Source organism: Gymnogyps californianus, chromosome 5 (genome assembly GCF_018139145.2).
Source record: "Gymnogyps californianus isolate 813 chromosome 5, ASM1813914v2, whole genome shotgun sequence".
Taxonomy (NCBI): domain Eukaryota; kingdom Metazoa; phylum Chordata; class Aves; order Accipitriformes; family Cathartidae; genus Gymnogyps; species Gymnogyps californianus.
In genome coordinates this window covers 19,562,435-19,580,392 of record NC_059475.1, presented here as the reverse complement: position 1 = coordinate 19,580,392, position 17,958 = coordinate 19,562,435, and the positions used below count along the sequence as shown (strand labels likewise).

Sequence of the window (17,958 nt, the reverse complement as noted above, 5' to 3'; positions counted from 1 at the left end):
TCCAGTTTTTCATCCACCAGTACCCCCAAGTCCTTCTCTGCAGGGCTGCTCTCAATCCCTTCATCCTCCAGCCTGTATTGATACCGGGGATTGCCCCGACCCAGGTGCAGGACCTTGCACTTGGCCTTGTTGAACCTCATGAGGTTCACATCGGCCCACTTCTTGAGCTTGTCCAGGCCCCTCTGAATGGCATCCCGTCCCTCAGGCATGTCAACCGCACCACTCAGCTTGGTGTTGTCTGCAAACTTGCTGAGGGTGCACTCAATCCCACTGTCCATCAGCGACAAGACAGAAGTCCTTATTCACTAACAGAGATATTTAATTACTGGTATCTGGAAGTGCCTAAGTATACTCAAGAAACACTGTTCTCTCAGTAATTTTTTTTCTTAAGAAGTCTAAAAGTATTTCTGGGAAAATTTTTCTGATAATTATGGTACCAAGTTATTTTTCATCATTGCTTCTTACGTATGTGAAACTGGTGACGCTACTATATCACACGAAAAAGGATATTGCTTACCTCGTAAACACATATCAGGACATATATCAGTGTGTAAGTACTAGTTCGGTCAACTATGTAAACTAACCTGTTGAAGGTGAGGATGTTTCAGGTGTGGTACTAGTGCTTTCATCTCCTGTTGTGTAAAGGTAGAACAGGTTAAGTTTGTGAATGAAAGCATATTAAAATATTCCAAATAAGGCAAATTTCAGATTGGATTCAAAGGATTGTGTTAATTAGTGAGATATTCCTGAAAATGCTTAATATTACATATTTCAGTGGTAAACTTCACATCAACAGACTTAAATGACAAAGAAATCAATACATCTCATAATAATAATGAACATGAGTAAGTTTTTGCTACTTTTCGTATGGTTTTTATGCTTAAGGGCACCTCACTTTTCAGGGGTAATGGAAACATGTTTTTTGTATGTAAATGAGATCACTAGGTGAGATCCTGGTTACACAAGTTAGAATTCTATAATATGAGTGTCCTGGTTTCGGCTGGGACAGAGTTAACTCTCTTCTTAGTAGCTGGTACAGTGCTGTGTTTTGGATTTAGTGTGAGAATGATGTTGAAAACACTCTGATGTTTTAGTTGTTGCTAAGTAGCGCTTATCTTAAGCCAAGGACTTTTCAGTTTCCCATGCTCTGCCAGCAAGCAGGTGTGCAAGAAGCAGGGAGGGAGCACAGCCAGGACAGCTGAGCCGAACTAGCCAAAGGGATACTCCATATCATAGAATGTCATGCCTAGTATATAAACTGGGGGGAGTTGGCTGGGAGGGGCGGATCGCTGCTCTGGCATTGGTAAGCGGGTGGTGAGCAATTGCATTGTGCATCACTGTTCCCTCCCCCCCCCGCTTCCTTTTTTTGCTATATTCCTTTTCATTACTATTATTATTATTATATTTCATTATCACTATTGTTAGTATTATATTTTACTTTAATTATTAAACTGTTCTTATCTCAACCCACAAGTTTTACTTTTTTTTCCTTTCCTCCTCCTCACCCCACTGGGAGGGGAAGGGGGAAGCGGCTGCATGGTGCTTAGTTGCTGACTGGGGTTAAACCACGACGATGAGAAAAATTGTCCTTGGGTTTTTTTACATCTGCATGAAAATCCAGACTGTGCAGGTAGAGTCTATCCAAAACATTATTTAATAAGATAGGTTTTCACAGAAGTAAACCATATGGTAATAAACCTTAAGTTAAAATAATTTTTAAAAAAATCTCTAAAAAGATATTTTCTAAGTAGAGTCCATTAGCTAGGTGTGATGCTCTTCTATATGTTCTCTTTTTTTATGAAAGTTGTTGAATACATCTGAGACCCACAGCCCTGCTGGGGCAGCCCCTCATGCAGATCAGAACACCAATATACTTTCAGGAAGACCCACCTTTTGAAAAGTACTCACATTTACAATGACCATAACTTTTCATGTTGCTAACCAAAATCAGTCAGGGTCATCCAGCTTCTGTATTATAGTATTCCCTACCTTAATCCTTCTTTTAATTAATTCTTTTCATTCCGTTATTTACCAACTGAAGATTTACATACTAGCAGTATAGTAACAGGGTTATTTTGAAGGCAAGTTATGTTTGGATGAACACTCATTATTAATTGAGAGATACTAGGAAAAATACCTTCTTTGAGAATACACAAATATTTTACTATTGTTTTCCAGTTACTGAAGAGAAAGAGAATGAGTATATAGGTCGCTGCTTACCACATGGCATGCATCTTTCCTTCTCATGGTCAAAGTATTCATCATGAGAGCAGTTGTAACAGCCTGAAGAAGGGGGAAGATAAGTTTGTTTCACATTTCTCAGAGAACAGCATTTAATTTATACTATTTATAATCTAATATCTTACATTTCTGTTATTAAAACATTGTGTTGATTGCAACATCATCTATTCAAGTAAGCATTTCCAATGTCATCCACAGAAGAGTCTGCCCATGTAGTAATTTTTTTGGTTTCTCCAACTATATCCATTTGTCTAATAAAAATATTAACTGCTCTCTCCACATGTTTTCTTACCTAAGTACAGCATATTCTTTTGATTTGGTGCAAGTCAGAGAATTTCTGTTCAAGATAGGCTGAGCTCAATATAAAGCTAGATGTAGTACAGGTACTGAATTGATTCTGTGTTTAAAGCAGTAGTAGTAAGGTAAAGATCAGCAAAACTGCTTCAAAGATAACATAAATTAGAATACCATTATTTAACTGTGGTATGACTCATTTAAAAAACAGCATTGAAAGTAAGTACTATGTTACTGTTTCCTGGTTTACACTAGTATAGCTTATTACCTTCAATGTTGACATATTTGTAGTTTTGATTTGGACAATTACAAGGCCTGTAATGCCAGGTGCAGTTGTCGTCATAGCCATAGGAATAAGCATCACCACTTCCTGTTTTTTTATGAGAATTGTAATACTCACAATAGACAGCTAAAAAAGGTAAAAGCGAGAGAGAAATCAGAATTTTTCAAAGTAATGGCCTGTTATTTTCGAAGGACGAAAGGGAGGACAAAATTAATAAACAGTTTGAATCAAAAATTTTGTCACTGAAGTTATTAGCTTCTGATGTAAATTGAAAGTTATGCTCCAGTGAAGTCAGTTTCTTTGTTGTAAATGCACTATGCAGGCATTTCCACAATTTTTAATGCATAATATAGTGAAATGTTGAAAGGAAACCATCAAAGATGACAACTCTAGCACTGATTTATAACACGCTCATCCTCTTTTTTCCTCCATATATGGTGTTCTGGAACACCTTGATATCTCTTTCCTGTTTTACAGTGTTCCAGCCAACACAGCTGTCTTTATTTCCTTGACATCCACACAGAAGGTGATTTCATCATAGCTAAAATGAAACATATTTTTTTACAATTTCATACTCCCTCTCCTGACAAACTGACAGTTCACTATACAGTGGCAGCAGAAGAAACAGTCTGCCTTCTGTGACCACATTATTTTCTCTCTCATTACTCCATGGTAAAAAGAGATATAATATTTTGGTTAATTTAGCACAAATGAAAACTACAGATTTCAAAACCCAGATGACTGAAGTCAACTATTTGCCCACAGAGAAAATGTAATGTAGGAGGTGCTTATTAAGCAATTACCTATGTTGCCATATTAATATACTCACAGTAACAATAGTTATCTCTTAAACCTGTTTAAAGAGAGCTTAAACAAACTTACGACAGAACTCAGGTGTCCTCCAGTCAATGCAGATACCTTTATCTAAGCATGCCATGGCATATACTGCAATGGCATTACACATGCATTCACAGTCCCCTCCAATGTCACAACCACAAGAGTCTCGAACACAGGCCTCATAATAGGGCATACGATTCACCTGCATTGGAAAATGAAGTAATGAATTTTCTAGGATTCTTTTGTGCCTATTTGTTAAGAATGTGTTTTTCCCTGGGCTAAACGATACATATTCCGTTAAGTCCAATTAACTAGTATATCCTCTGAACACTCGTCAAAGCAATTACAATCCCACTTCGTACAAATCTTTTTAGCAAGAATGTAGGTGTCTCCACACCAACAATAGAAACTGATGATGTTTTGCCAGATATGTATTTCTAAATTCATACTAGTCTTGAACATATTATGTATAGTCAGCTAAGAAAAACCCCAACTCCCCACATCCATTCAGGCACAAGTGTCTAAGTTCATCAGCTGTACACCCTCCATGGATATGCATGAGCACTGCAGCATTATCCACATTTCTCAGTTGTTTTCACCTCCTGAAAATGGAGATTTTCCTTCAGAAGGCCTGGTTCTGATGAACCTTGCAATATTTTCATTCCCACAAAGTGGGCAACTTAAAACAAATAGAAGGGTTGATGATATCTTGCTCTTGGGCTGATCTGCTTCTTCTAAGTAATGCTGTTGATTTACTGATGAGAACAAGGGTTTTCAGGCTTTTCTTAAGTTTGGTTTGCTAACAAAGGCTAAATGGTTTCAAAAGACTAAACAGTGCATTAATCAGTATCAGGCATCATCAAAAGACCGACTAATTTCTGATACTTAAGTCTTCATTCTGTTTTCACTCTGATATTTTTAACTAATCAGTTAATGCCACACTCAGCTTTTGTGCTTACAAAAGGGCTGGTGAAGTGTGAATAAGAAAGGATGAACATTAACATAAATGAGAGCCATAAAACATTTTATACATATATTATTAAAACATAGTTATAAAACTTTTTATATATATATTTTATTAAAACATTTTGGGGAAGAGAAAATCAAGTGTTGGAGTGTGAGCATTTTGGAAGAATACAGATTATGCCTATAAAAATAAGGCCAAATTAATTCTTACCTTGTTGTGACAGGCAGAAAAGACTTGGCTGTTGATGACGGAACATGTCTTTTCTGCCCATGCTTTACGATAAGGATTCTTGCTACAGGGGTCCACTACAAAGTATACATCCCCACAGAGAGGGTTCTCTTTCCAAGAATTGACAAATTCCAATTCATTTGATGCCACATACTTGCTTCGAGTTTCAAAATCATCCTTCATATTGCCATTATAGTTCCCACACAAACCGCATATAGTTTCCTAGATTAAATGAAAGCAGCAATGTCAGTTTAGCAAGTTAACAATTACTTGCCTTCCCTTTTGATTACTGACTGTTTCCTGTGCTTTAGTAGTGAATGTGATCTACAAATACTCTCTCAGACATTCTTAGCGTCTTGTGCGTGAGGTTCTGTTCATCAGTGGGTAAATGTTTTTCTCCTCTAAACTGTAAACTGTCATCGTTTAGAGATCAAATTCAACAAGCACTTAGCTCGAAAATTTCCTGAATGCGGTAGGGTAATCACTTAAAAATCAGCCTCTAGTGAAAATCTCTGCTGTTTTGGAGATGATGAAAATGAATTGCTAGTAGCATCTCTGAAAAACCTTTGCCATCACAGAGAGGCAAGGCAACCGTCATCAAATGTGCAGTTCAATCTGAATTGAAGGACAGTTTACTGAGGAAGTTATTCTGCAATACCTGTGTTTCTCTGGAGATCTTGATGAAGAAGTTCATGTGCTTATTCCAGATAAGGGTCATGTTGTATTTTCCTGGGATAATAATATCAAACATCAAGTGAAGGGCATTCGTTTTCACATTATATTGTATTCCAGGATTTTCCCCAGAAATGGTGAAGGTTTCATCTCGCAGTATGAATGTCAAATTCTGGAAGAAAATTTATCTGGATGTTATAACTTACAAGTTTCAGTATTTTCCTCAGTCTGTGTCACATTGCTGAAGATCAGGTTCTGTGCTACTGCAGACTGTCTTGACATTCCCACTTATTTTTGAAAAGTCATGGTAGTCAGGTGAAGTCCCTGATAACTGGGAAAAGGGAAACATTGCACCCATTTTTAAAAAGAGTAGAAAGGAGGACCCTGGGAACTACCGACCTGTCAGCCTCACCTCTGTGCCTGGGAAGATCATGGAACAGATCCTCCTGGAAGCTGTGTTAAGGCACATGGAGGACAGGGAGGTGATTCAAGACAGCCAGCATAGCTTCACCAAGGGCAAGTCTTGCCTGACCAACCTAGTGGTCTTTCTATGATGGAGTGACTACATTAGTGGACAAGGGAAGAGCTACAGATGTCATCCATCTGGACTTCTGTAAGGCCTTTGACATGGTCCCCTACAACATCCTTCTCTCTAAATTGGAGAGATATGGATTTGATGGATGGACTGTTTGGTGGATGAGGAATTGGCTGGATGGTCACATTCAGAGAGTAAAGGTCAACAGCTCAAAGTCCAGATGGAGATCAGTGACGAGTGGTGTCCCTCAGGGGTCCATATTGGGACCAGTACTGTTGAATATGTTCATCAATGACATAGTGGGATTGAGCGCACCCTCAGCAAGTTTGCAGACAACACCAAGCTGAGTGGTGCGGTTGACATGCCTGAGGGACGGGATGCCATTCAGAGGGGCCTGGACAAGCTCAAGAAGTGGGCCGATGTGAACCTCATGAGGTTCAACAAGGCCAAGTGCAAGGTCCTGCACCTGGGTCAGGGCAGTCCCTGGTATCACTACAGGCTGGAGGATGAAGGGATTGAGAGCAGCCCTGCAGAGAAGGACCTGGGGGTACTGGTGGATGAAAAACTGGACGTGAGCCGGCAAGTGTGCACTCGCAGCCCAGAAAGCCAACTGTATCCTGAGCTGCATCAAAATAAGTGTGGGCCAGCAGGTCGAGGGAGGTGATTCTGCCCCTCTACTCTGCTCTGGTGAGACCCCACCTGAAGTACTGCATCCAGCTCTGCAGTCCTCAGTGCAGGAAAGACATGGACCTGTTGGAGCGGGTCCAGAGGAGGGCCACAAAAATGATCAGAGGGATGGAACACCTCTCCTATGAGGAAAGGCTGAGAGAGTTGCAGGTGTTTAGCCTGGAGAAGAGAAGGCTCTGGGGAGACCTTATTGCAGCCTTTCAATACTTGAAGGGGGCTTATAAGAAAAATGGGGACAGACTTTTTAGTAGGGCCTGTAGCGATAGGACAAGGGGTAATGGTTTTACCCCTAAAAGAGGGTAGCTTCAGACTAGATATAAGGAAGAAATCTTTTACCATGAGGGTGGTGAAACACTGGAAGAGGTTGCCCAGAGAGGTGGTAGATGACCCATCCCTGAAACATTCAAGGTCAGGCTGGACGAGGCTTTGAGCAACCTGATCGAGTTGAAGATGTCCCTGCTGATTGCAGGGGATTTGGACTAGATGACCTTTAAAGGCCCCTTCCACCCCAAACCATTCTATAATTCCATTCTATTCTATGATTCTATTTTACAGGCTTTTTTACCCCCCTGGAATTATTTTGTATGCATATGCAAATCTTCACAGGAAACACAAATATCTGTCACTGTTCCACCCTCATTGTTAGGTGTGCTAGCACTCTGATTGCATTTGGTGGAAACAGGATTGTCGTCTATATGCAGCCAGCAGAGTAGAGGAAGTATGTTTTTATGCGTTCCTAAGAATAATCTAAAAGTTACAGAGAAAATAGCTCTCTGTCTTGAGCTCTTTTACTACCTCCCACTCTCATGTGTACTCTTACAACTTTACTCCTGTCATACTGCAGTGTTTTGATGTCTAAATAATCAACAGAAAGGTTTGTCTGGAGCATGCATTTATGAAACTGGATCCTAAGCAAACAAACTTTTTCACCATGGCACTGACCAGCTGAAATTGCCAGTATTTAGTCAGTAATGTGGCAAATGTGTAGTGCTTGTAGTAACTGTTCCTTGGGACAAAATCTCATCTGTCCATATTCTTCTCTCTGTCAGATAATGAAGGACTCTACGATGATCTGATACTACTGGGCATTACTTTCCCATAGAACTGAGAACTGTAAAACTTAGCGGTTCTGGAAGCTGTCACACAGCAGTGGAAATGAGGATAACTGCTTATTGCTGTAGTTTCACAGATATATCTCAGGTAAGATCTGGATATATTTTGAATTGCATATATTACCTGGACTTAGAGAAATTTGGAGAGATTTTGCTCATCATCCATTATGAGAATTTCTCAATGTTATACTATTGTTTTCCTGAGTTTGGCAGGGGAGGAATCAGTATCTTTTGACCAAGCAATTCATTACTGAGTCAGTAAAGTTCAAAATTTGATGGCTTCTATGTAGGCAAGAAGTTTGGGGACTGAAACATTGACAAAGAATCAAAAAAAACCTGATAGCAATTCCTACTAAAACTGAAGCTCTAGGTTTAGCACATAATTACACTTACAAGACATCACTTCAAAGACACAGCTAAAGCTTCCAAAAGGGAAGCAAACATGGGCTTAAAATAGCTATTCAGCTGGATAACAGCAGAATGAAGATCTTACCCCAAGGTAAATACTGACGGATCTGGAGCATGTAACCCCTGATTTCCCACAGATGACGTTCTCAGTAACAATTTTGAAAGAGGAAACAGGTCTATTAACACTGCAGCCATCCTAAAAAAACCAAAAGAAACCACAAAAAATACAAAAACCCAATCGACTCTGTGTCTGGAGTCTTCCAACTTAAAACATAAAAGCATAAAAAAGTAAAGAAAGCTTAAACATGTCATGACTCTGATTCTGCCTGTTTTGGGAGGTGACGACCTCTGATTTAGTAGTCAAATTGACATCACTTCCCTAAAAGATACAGTTGGCTGGTACATACATATCAATGACTATTTAAACATGTTATTAAATCTGAAATTGGTTGTAATTGCATGAAAAAATGTGTTTTGAGAAGTAAAGTCGTTTCATCTTAAGTACTGAAATAAGCAGCAAATATAAAAACACATTAGGTGTTTATAAAGATTCAAAGTGCTCTGTTGGTTATAGATGCATCCTAGGATATGTTCATTAGCCATTTAAATCAAGCTATGTCTTGATGCTGAGACACTGCCAAAATGAGCAGTGAGAGGCAGATTACCATAGCTAATATGTATTCACAGTTGCCATCAAACACAAAACGCTGTCCATCAAAAGTGGTGATGTGGCCTTCTCCATACAGATTACACGTTGAGGAACACTTTGATTTCTGAACACATTTCCATTTGCCTTTTGTGCAAGTGCTGGGAGTGAGAAGAGAAATTATACTCAGATTTCAAAGCAATGCCACCTTATCCTGCTTCTTTTTATATACATGCACTTTTATAGATAAGATGTTCATTTAATTGACTTGTGTACACTGTGACCAAGTTACAATTAATACAAGAACCATGACTAAAAGTTACTAGAAAATTAATTCATGATAAAGATGAAATCTTAAATGATTTTTGCTTTCTTTTTTCATGAAAGAAAGAATATAAAACTCATTTATTTTTTCTCTTAATGAGAACAGATGTCACTGTTCTGTGTAGTTTGGGGGGTGGTGGTAGTTTTTTAATACTAGATGAGTAACTGGAAAGGGAATAAAGTACTTTGAGAATGCTGCTAAAGAGATGGAAATAATCTTTTGGAGGAGTTGCTTTTATCTACAGAAAAGAAGGAAGATTGTGCCCTCATCTTTATTTAGGTGGAGCTGTTAATCCTTGACCTTATGTAGTTTACAGTTACAGGCCCTACTGGATGCCTTTATTCCTGGATATGCATATGGCAGAAATTATCCCTGAAGCCAGTACCATGACTCTTTTATCTATACATATATATAGTCAAATGTTAAGCTTCCCTTTATCACCTCTGTGGTTTGTCACTGTATTCCTTCCATTCAACTGTTGCCGTTTCCTATTCTCCTGTCAACTAAAGTTTGCTTTTGTTATATAGTTGTGCAGTTTAGTGAAACAGAGGTTCTGCATTGGAAAACTGTGTGGTTCTTACCAGATCTCGCATTCGGTTTGGATCTGTTCACCTTTTCCATAAGCAAGACCACCGTATTCACATGGACACTCCTCAGCTGGAACACACCTGCCATCGAGATTTTCATATAGCCCATGAGCACAGACACAGCCTGATTCACATTTAGTGGGTATCTGGTAAAGATCAACAGATTGCAAAATGAAAAGAAACATGAGATGCATTTTATCTTGTATGTGAATGGTGTCAAGAGTGAACCTGTGCTAAGTTCTAGTTTTGACTTGATTTCAGTTTTGTGATTTTCCTCATACTAATATACTAGTCAATTGAACTAGTTTCACTGAAGTTGTAAGATATACCTGTCATGTGAGATATTAAACATACTTGAAGACTCTGAAAAATTTATCTTTCATTGCTACCAATCTTTCAGACAGAGTACAACAGAAGTTTCTTTATATCAAGGAAGCTTATTACAATTCTTCCAATTAGTCTGTTTCCTTAATATAAAGGCAAAAGAAAACCCTATCAGGACAGACCAGAAGTCCACCTAGCCTAGGTCTCCTGCATCCTGTGACCATCAGCAGCAGATAGTGGGGAAAGAACAGAAGAGGAAGCATAAACCACATGTTCTATCAGTTTCCAGTGACATGCAGCTTATGGAGTACCTGAGCCAGAGGTGATGATAGCCATGTAGTTAAGAATCCTTAACGGATTTTTATTCTATTCATTTAATAGAATTTAATTCATTAATTCATGCAATTTAATTCCTTTAATCGCTTCTTGAATATATGTAAATTTTTAGCATCCAGAGTCTGTGGAAAGAAGTCTGATGTTTAACTGTGTCATGTTAGAAGAACTATCTCCTTTCATTTCACCAGAAGGAACGTAGTCGAGTTCTAAGTAAGAACTAGAACATTCTTTCTCTCTCAAGAGGATAAATATCCCAGAGCTGTCAAACTCACACATTCAATTCCAGTAGCCAGCATCTGACAGGTAGGGGCACATGCAGCTCCATACTTGTTTTCTAAACTGTCAGAACATGATACATATTTCTTAGGAGCTTTGCAACTTTCTAGGAAAAAGGAAGAAAAACCAACATTGGAGAGATTGTGAAGTAGCAATTTTACAACATAGAGAAAAAGAATATGTTTCTAAGTAAACCATATGAGACCCATACCGGCAGGATTTTGAGGTTTGCCTGTGCAACTTAGCCTCCCATTAACGCAGTAGCTAGGGGGGGAAAAAAAAAAAAGGAATTTCAATGCAATTCTCTCCTAAGAAAGAAATTTTAATTTTTTGCAAAAAGGTTTCATGTTTCTTACCATTGGAAATGTTGCATTCATGTTACTAGCTCCTCCCCATCCTTCAAAAGGAAATGTGAGTCAACCTGCCTGTCTTTACTTTTTGTAGTATACAATAACATCAGTTTTGAAAGTGAATAGTATGCCATTCACTATTACGATGGCCTATCAAGTCATTCTTGAAGTTTGTATATAGCTGTCCAGATGCTGTTGACAAAATCTCCTACTAGGAATAATCAGATCTTACCTATTATTTTCTAATTTTTTCCTTACTATTTCCAAGCTTAAGGTAGTCAAATGCTTTTTCTTCATTTGAAAATCTTTGTATTTTAGGAAAGGGCAAAAAATATGTCTTAAAAAATAAACCTTTGCTATTAAAAGTAAAGGAGACTGTCCTGGTTTTGGCTGGAATGGAGTTTATTTTCTTCATAGCAGCTTGACGGTGCTACGTTTTGGATTTGTGACAAAAACAGTGTTGATAACACAACATTGTTTTAACTATTGCTGAACAGCGTCAAGGCCTTCTCTGCTTCTCACGCTGCTCTGCCAGCGAATAAGCTGGGAGTGCACAAGAAGCTGGAAGGGGAACAGCTGACCCGAACTGACCAAAGAGATATTCCATACTATAGAACACCATGCTCAGCAATAGAAGCTCAGGTAAAGAAGGAGGAAGGAGGGATGTTCGGAGTTATGGCATTTGTCTTCCTAAGTAACCATTATTCATGACAAATTCATGCTTTCCTGGTAAAGTCTAAACATCTGCCTGCTGAGGGGAAGTAGTGAATTAATTCCTTACTTAGCTTTGATTGCACATGCAGCTTTTCTTATTAAATAAGCTTATTTTTACTTATTAATAATAAAGAAAGTTAGTAAACTGTCTTTATGTCAACCCACAAATTTTCTTGCTTTTGCCCTTCTGACTCTCTTCTACATCTGGCTGAAGTGGAGTGAGCAAACAGCTGTGTGGTGCTTAGCTGCTTACTGCCATTAACCCTCAACAGAGACACATGAAGACCCCTCGTCTCCATTTTCAGTTTGTTAATCTTTAAACTTGACACACTTACCAGGTAATCCCACCAGTTATTGTTGACTGGTCAGGCAAGATGTACTTTCTATCTTCTAAATAGCAGGGACAATGAGATTTACGAACACACTCATTCTTGTGGTTCAAGTACATTCCTTTAGGACAATGGCAGCCTTCAACAGGGATGTCAGTTGGATGACATTCCAGGGCTCGGTTGGAAAGTGACAAGCATGTCCTGTCACATGCCTGAGTGTTGTAGCTGAATGTTTGATTGCCAGTACAAGTAATCGCTGCAAAACAAGACAAGAGTGTATGTTAAACTTCATTTACTTATCTTCTTCCTTGTGAAAGATAACTGTGCTCATAATGTGCTGCAGATATTGGGTCAACAGCTTCAATGCTTAATGCTTCCTATTGCTTCTCCTCCTGTGGATGTGGAGCTCTAGCAAAAAATATTGCAGACCAGGGCTTAACATCAACCGTGTAGCTGTTTGGAAGTTTTATGAAGGTTAAATATCTTATTGCTTCTTTGTGTATCTTGGAATAAAATAATGCAAAGAGAAGTTTTGCAGAAATACCAATGTATTTTTGAGTAACTGTGAAACCTGTGCCTATGTCTAAGTTGCATAATAGCAAAATCACATCTGCAACCAGAGTTTTTCCTAGTTCTTTCTCATCTTACGGTACAGTATAGCTTTATTTATCTGTCTATTCTATCACTTAATTATCAAGTCTGGGAGCATCCACATGCTCACCTTAAAGCATATGAATAATGTTTTTCATGTAGTCCTAAAATAACAATCCTTTTTCCAAAACAGACTAGAAGGGTATTCCAAAATTGGATATCTGTTATCCCATTTCTGCTCTCCTCTTCTTTCTGTTCACTACTTTCCTCATAATGCTTAAGATGATTTGGACACTGTTTAGAATACTGCTTTACCATTTATGTTTTTTGTCATGTTATGGCACATCTGTGAAGTCAGCAGCTCCTGGGAATATGGCTTGTATACCTGCTGGTTGGCCTCCTTGAGCAATAAGTAGTTATTTTCTAATGACTGACAAGCAGTTTTAAAATATGTTCTTGCTCTTATTCAGTTTTGTCATAGGTGAATCAAACATGGGAATATTCTAAATGGAAACAGATAGACCTGTATGCATGCATTTATCTGATGGCAGACTATTAAGAGTTGATTCAGTTACTTACTACAATTGTCCATACTGTTTCTCCAGTTCTCAAGGATTAAACCCATTGAACTGCATGTTCGTGCATATGATCCCAGAGCAGAACAAATATAAGGAAAGGTCTCTTCGTAATTACAGGCTTGGTAGACACATCTCTGAAACCCAATACATGGAGAGTACTCTGTTACTGGGGAGCAGACATTTGGAAGTGCTAAATCCTGGAGGTATTTAAAAGACGTGTAGATGTGGTGCTTAGGGACATGGTTTAGTGGTGGACTTGGCAGTGTTAGGTTTACAGTTGGACTCCATGATCTTAAAGGTCTTTTCCAACCTAAATGATTCTACGATTCTACGATTCCATGTTGAATTGCAGAGGTAAGTCATGCAAAATATATATTATTGCATAATTAGAACTGATGAAAAATACCAGATTAATTGCCTGATTGACATGAATGAAATATACTTAGTACCTAAAAAATGCTTTCATTTATTCACTGCTTTTCATTTTTAATTTTCAAAATGTTTTGTGGAGATTGGCAAATATAATGAACTCAGTTATGCACATCGGAAGATCAATACTTTGCATAGTTAAAGTTGTCAACATGGAGAACTGCAGCATGAGCAATACCTTCTGATTCATAGGGATGGGACTGATGCCTATGAACAAGCAGACTTTTAGTGTGGTGGAGACATATTTTTCAAAACCACACTTGTTCCTTAGCTTCTATGCATTGCTGATCTGAATGAGTGGATACTGTATATGAGTACATTCTGGTCCCTATTTGCACTCCCTCTGTACAACATCTATCATAATTTCCTACCTTGTAGAAAGGAATAGGGTTCACCACAGCATGGCATTTCTCAAACACTGTACCCTTCTTGGTAAGAATGGAGCAATGACTCTCAGCAGATATTTCTAATGAAAGTAAATCATGGACATTAAACAGAGAAAGTTAGGAAAAAGAAATGAAAAAATGAAAAAGAAATGAAAAAAACCCCTGGACACACTACTCTAGCTGAGCTTTTGGCAATGATGGATTGAACAAAAGGACAATTTCTTAGCTTGCTAGCTTGCAGACTATACTTTTGTTCAAAGAGCTCAGTAGGGCTTTTTTTTTGTTGTTTTTCCTTTTTGGTTTTTTAAGACCAATAGCAATAGAGACTTGGGAAGGCAAAGCCTGGATTTCAGTCACAGCACTGCTGAGCAAGTCTAAGACATCCAGGGACATTGCAATTTCACTGGAAATATCACCAAAACCCTCTCATTCATCATCTCAATCCCAGATCTCTAGAATGGGTTCTGATAAGCTTTCACTAGATATGTATTCTAGAAATCAGAAATGTCTTGTTGGTGACAGAATTTGTGATGTTCAATCGTCTCAGTCTCTGCTTCTCTCCAACTCTCTCATTCCCCTGGTATGGGCTTATGGAAGTGTCAGACAAAGCTAGCTGAAGAGATCAGTTACAACAGGGTCATCTACTTACTGTTCAGTTGACTCAAAGCACAAGGGTCAGTATCTCTCTCTAAAGCAGGATGGCAATTTCCTGCCCTCCAGGAATCTACAAACAGAGAGGCTGTCCCTTCAGTGATATCCATGCTAGTCATGAAGTCATCTGTAGTGTCTCCATTGTAATTGCCACACAAACCTAATAACATCAGAAATGCAAAGGATGGCTGAAAATTAAAGAATGTGTACACAATGGTCTATGTTTCATTCTATAATAGTGAGAAAATTGATTCAAAAGTTCTATATGGCATGTCAATGAATACTATAGGTCAAGTAGCCAGAGAATCTTGATTATGTTCACATTCAGTCACTGAGCCTCTGCCTTCTCAGGTTAAGATTGTCCGCTTCTATTCAATGACAAATTCATACAGACGTTTTTGTCTTGGTTTTAGAAAAAAGGCTTTTTCAGTGGTTTTAAATCATATAAGAGAGAAAGGCCATGAAATACTTTTACAGTTACACGTTTTCTTATGTATATAAAATCTGTAATGACAAAGAATATACATTTAGACTTTTTTAAAAGCTAAACCTCTCAAACCTCTCTATAATTTCCCATAGATAATTAGAATGCGGGATATGCCTTTGTGGCTAATGTTGCTGTGCAATAAACGTAAACTTCTCCATCTGGTGCTTATCAGCTGAGAAGCTTTTAGATTCTTAGGCTCATTGTGTTTACAGTGATCATGCACTGCATTCAAAAAACCATGTGGTCCAAGACGTAGAGACCACACAGACTAATTTGTTGCCCCTTCATTGTGTAGTAAAGCACATATTGAAAAAAGCGCATATAAAACATGTGAAGAACAGTATTATATTATACATGAAAAATGTCACCCATCTAATTTCTTTGATTCATTTTAAAGTTATTAGCAAAAAACCAAATTCTTAGCACATTGGTTTTCCAATGCAGGTATTTTTGTTGTTTTTTCTTTGAATCCAGAGAAGAAAGTTTATTCCTTAAAGGATGAGTACTAAGCTTTCAAAATTACACTCCCTACATTTTCTCCTTCACATGGGGAAAAATTTCTTACCTAGGGTTCTGCCTTTGAATTGTGATCCAACTTTCACATAGGCCTGGAACACAGGTGATGTTTGCACTACAAGTTCCAGCCCGAAGGCTGTATACATTTGAATGTACATCGAGGACTGTCTGAAAATAGTGATGTCTCCTAAAAGGACAAGGATATTTAGAAATAGAGATTTTGATGCATAGGTTATTGCAAGAAAATAATGATTTTAATGCATATGTAAGTGTTCTAACATTCTGTCTACAAGTCTTCTCCTTCCATACAGAACTCTCCACAGAGGGACAGATGCAATGGGAAAGATTTTAACCTTCCTCTAAAACCTCTGCTATTGGCAATTGCAAGAGAAAAGATCCTGGGTTGTGTAAAACAGACATTTAATGTAATTTAGATTTTACATATATTCCCTTTTCTTTACCTGATCTGTAAGGTAGCCGCTTAAGTTCATCATCATCAGTAAGTAGTTCATTCTGAGAAATCACGATTTTGTCCTGTAAGAAAAGGACATGGAATCAGAAGTAATTATCTGTACTGACGGTATTTATATGTTCTTTAACTTAAGCAACTGTATTGTCAATGACCTATATAATAGGAAAAGATTGATTCAAGCTTTTTCTCACACGTTATTCCATACTGCATTTCCATAACTTCCTGAGTTGATGTGGCAACTGAGATCTTTACTGTGTATGCATGAACTGGAACATATCTTTAGTATCTATCCCCCATAACTTTTCAGTTCAGGCTACTAGCAATGACTCAAGTATTTATTTTGCTAATCTGGTTACTGAAATGCTGGATAGAACCTCTGGAGGGAATACTTACCTTTGTAGATAGGTAAATTACAGCACTAAGTGATGTCTCAGAATGAGAATAACCAGACTTTTCATATACAGCCATTAGGGTTCCATTGTGTGGCAGGCTGGAACTCTGGAGGAATATTGTGAAAAGGGAAGTCTGTGTCAGAATAACAATGATTTGTAGAATAAATGTATATCATAGGAAGACCTCAGTTTATGTTCCAATGAGAAACTAAAGACAGACTAAAATATATCCATTTGATATTGTATGTTTCTAGACTGCAGGAAATTACCTTCATAAGTACGTAAGTGCAAACCCCATGGAACCGGTATGATCTAGAATCAAACGTGGTAACAAAGGATCCTCCTTCCAGTGAACATCTTCCAGGGCAGGGCAAGTCTTTGCAGTTCCATTGACCCATCGTACATTTACTGAGGAAAACAAGAAATTCTGTGTAAGGTTATTCTCATACTAAGGCACTATTTACCAGCAGAGGATTTGATCCTCCTGTCTGGAGGTTTTGCTGTAGCTGATCGACATGCAAAATTGGTTAGTGAACACAATGTAACATACATATACATTCTGAACTTTCATTTCCACTATTTTGAAATTTCTTTTCTTTACACTCTAAAAACCCAGCTACTTCCTAGTAATGGAAGATGTCATTTGTATCACTTTTTCCCTTATCCTTTCTATGCTTTGATTTTCTTTGTCTATGTATATCAGTTAAGTTCATCTTAATTCAAAGTTGCTGAACTCTTGTATGGATTGTCACTAAACTTTCCTGAATAGATTAATCACGAAGAGTGCATTCATTGTTACAGTTCTGAGGATCAAATTCCATTTTTTATCCTTTATTTTATTTATTAGAATTATGATAGCAAGAGAAGTAACACAAAAGAGAATTATTCCATTTTTGGGGGGAAAAAATTTCCAAATTTAAAAAATATTGTCTTAAGTAATTATTTTCTCTTGCAAAACAGAAATCTAGTTTTCAGCACTGATTTGGTGATCAGAAACGCTGAGATTGCCAGAAAGAAATTGTAAATAATGGATATTTGTTTTGTACTAATTTTACCTCCACTTTCACAGAGGAGATAAAAATGCTACTGTTTTGTGCGGCCTGAAAGAGCATTTATATTTGTACAGATTAATCAGGAAATGAGACATGTACATCTTTACTTACAAATGTATGATTTGTGGCACTCAAAGAAGGTGGCCTCAGAGATGTTATGACACATTTGCAGCTGCCCTCCGAAAAGTTAGGCTAAATTTTCCAGTCGCTCAGTGAGGATACTCTCCATCCTCTCGTGAAAGTACCTGTTGCT

The 17,958-nt window shown here is 38.0% G+C and overlaps 1 protein-coding gene across 1 annotated transcript in view; it reads right to left on the bottom strand.

The window, feature by feature from the left end:
- Positions 1-17,958, bottom strand: part of MUC6 (mucin 6, oligomeric mucus/gel-forming) — a 53,352-nt gene that overhangs the window by 15,565 nt on the left and 19,829 nt on the right. The window contains exons 10-28 of the mRNA XM_050897035.1: positions 16,923-17,061; positions 16,655-16,759; positions 16,251-16,323; positions 15,839-15,976; positions 14,785-14,946; positions 14,121-14,215; positions 13,322-13,454; positions 12,158-12,407; positions 10,970-11,022; positions 10,755-10,864; positions 9,817-9,968; positions 8,930-9,071; positions 8,350-8,460; positions 5,509-5,694; positions 4,833-5,072; positions 3,701-3,857; positions 2,804-2,944; positions 2,221-2,283; positions 585-632 (exon numbers count right to left, since the gene is read on the bottom strand). Of these exons, the coding sequence (XP_050752992.1) occupies positions 585-632; positions 2,221-2,283; positions 2,804-2,944; positions 3,701-3,857; positions 4,833-5,072; positions 5,509-5,694; positions 8,350-8,460; positions 8,930-9,071; positions 9,817-9,968; positions 10,755-10,864; positions 10,970-11,022; positions 12,158-12,407; positions 13,322-13,454; positions 14,121-14,215; positions 14,785-14,946; positions 15,839-15,976; positions 16,251-16,323; positions 16,655-16,759; positions 16,923-17,061 (2,498 nt within the window). The remainder of the gene's footprint in view (positions 1-584; positions 633-2,220; positions 2,284-2,803; positions 2,945-3,700; positions 3,858-4,832; positions 5,073-5,508; positions 5,695-8,349; positions 8,461-8,929; positions 9,072-9,816; positions 9,969-10,754; positions 10,865-10,969; positions 11,023-12,157; positions 12,408-13,321; positions 13,455-14,120; positions 14,216-14,784; positions 14,947-15,838; positions 15,977-16,250; positions 16,324-16,654; positions 16,760-16,922; positions 17,062-17,958) is intronic.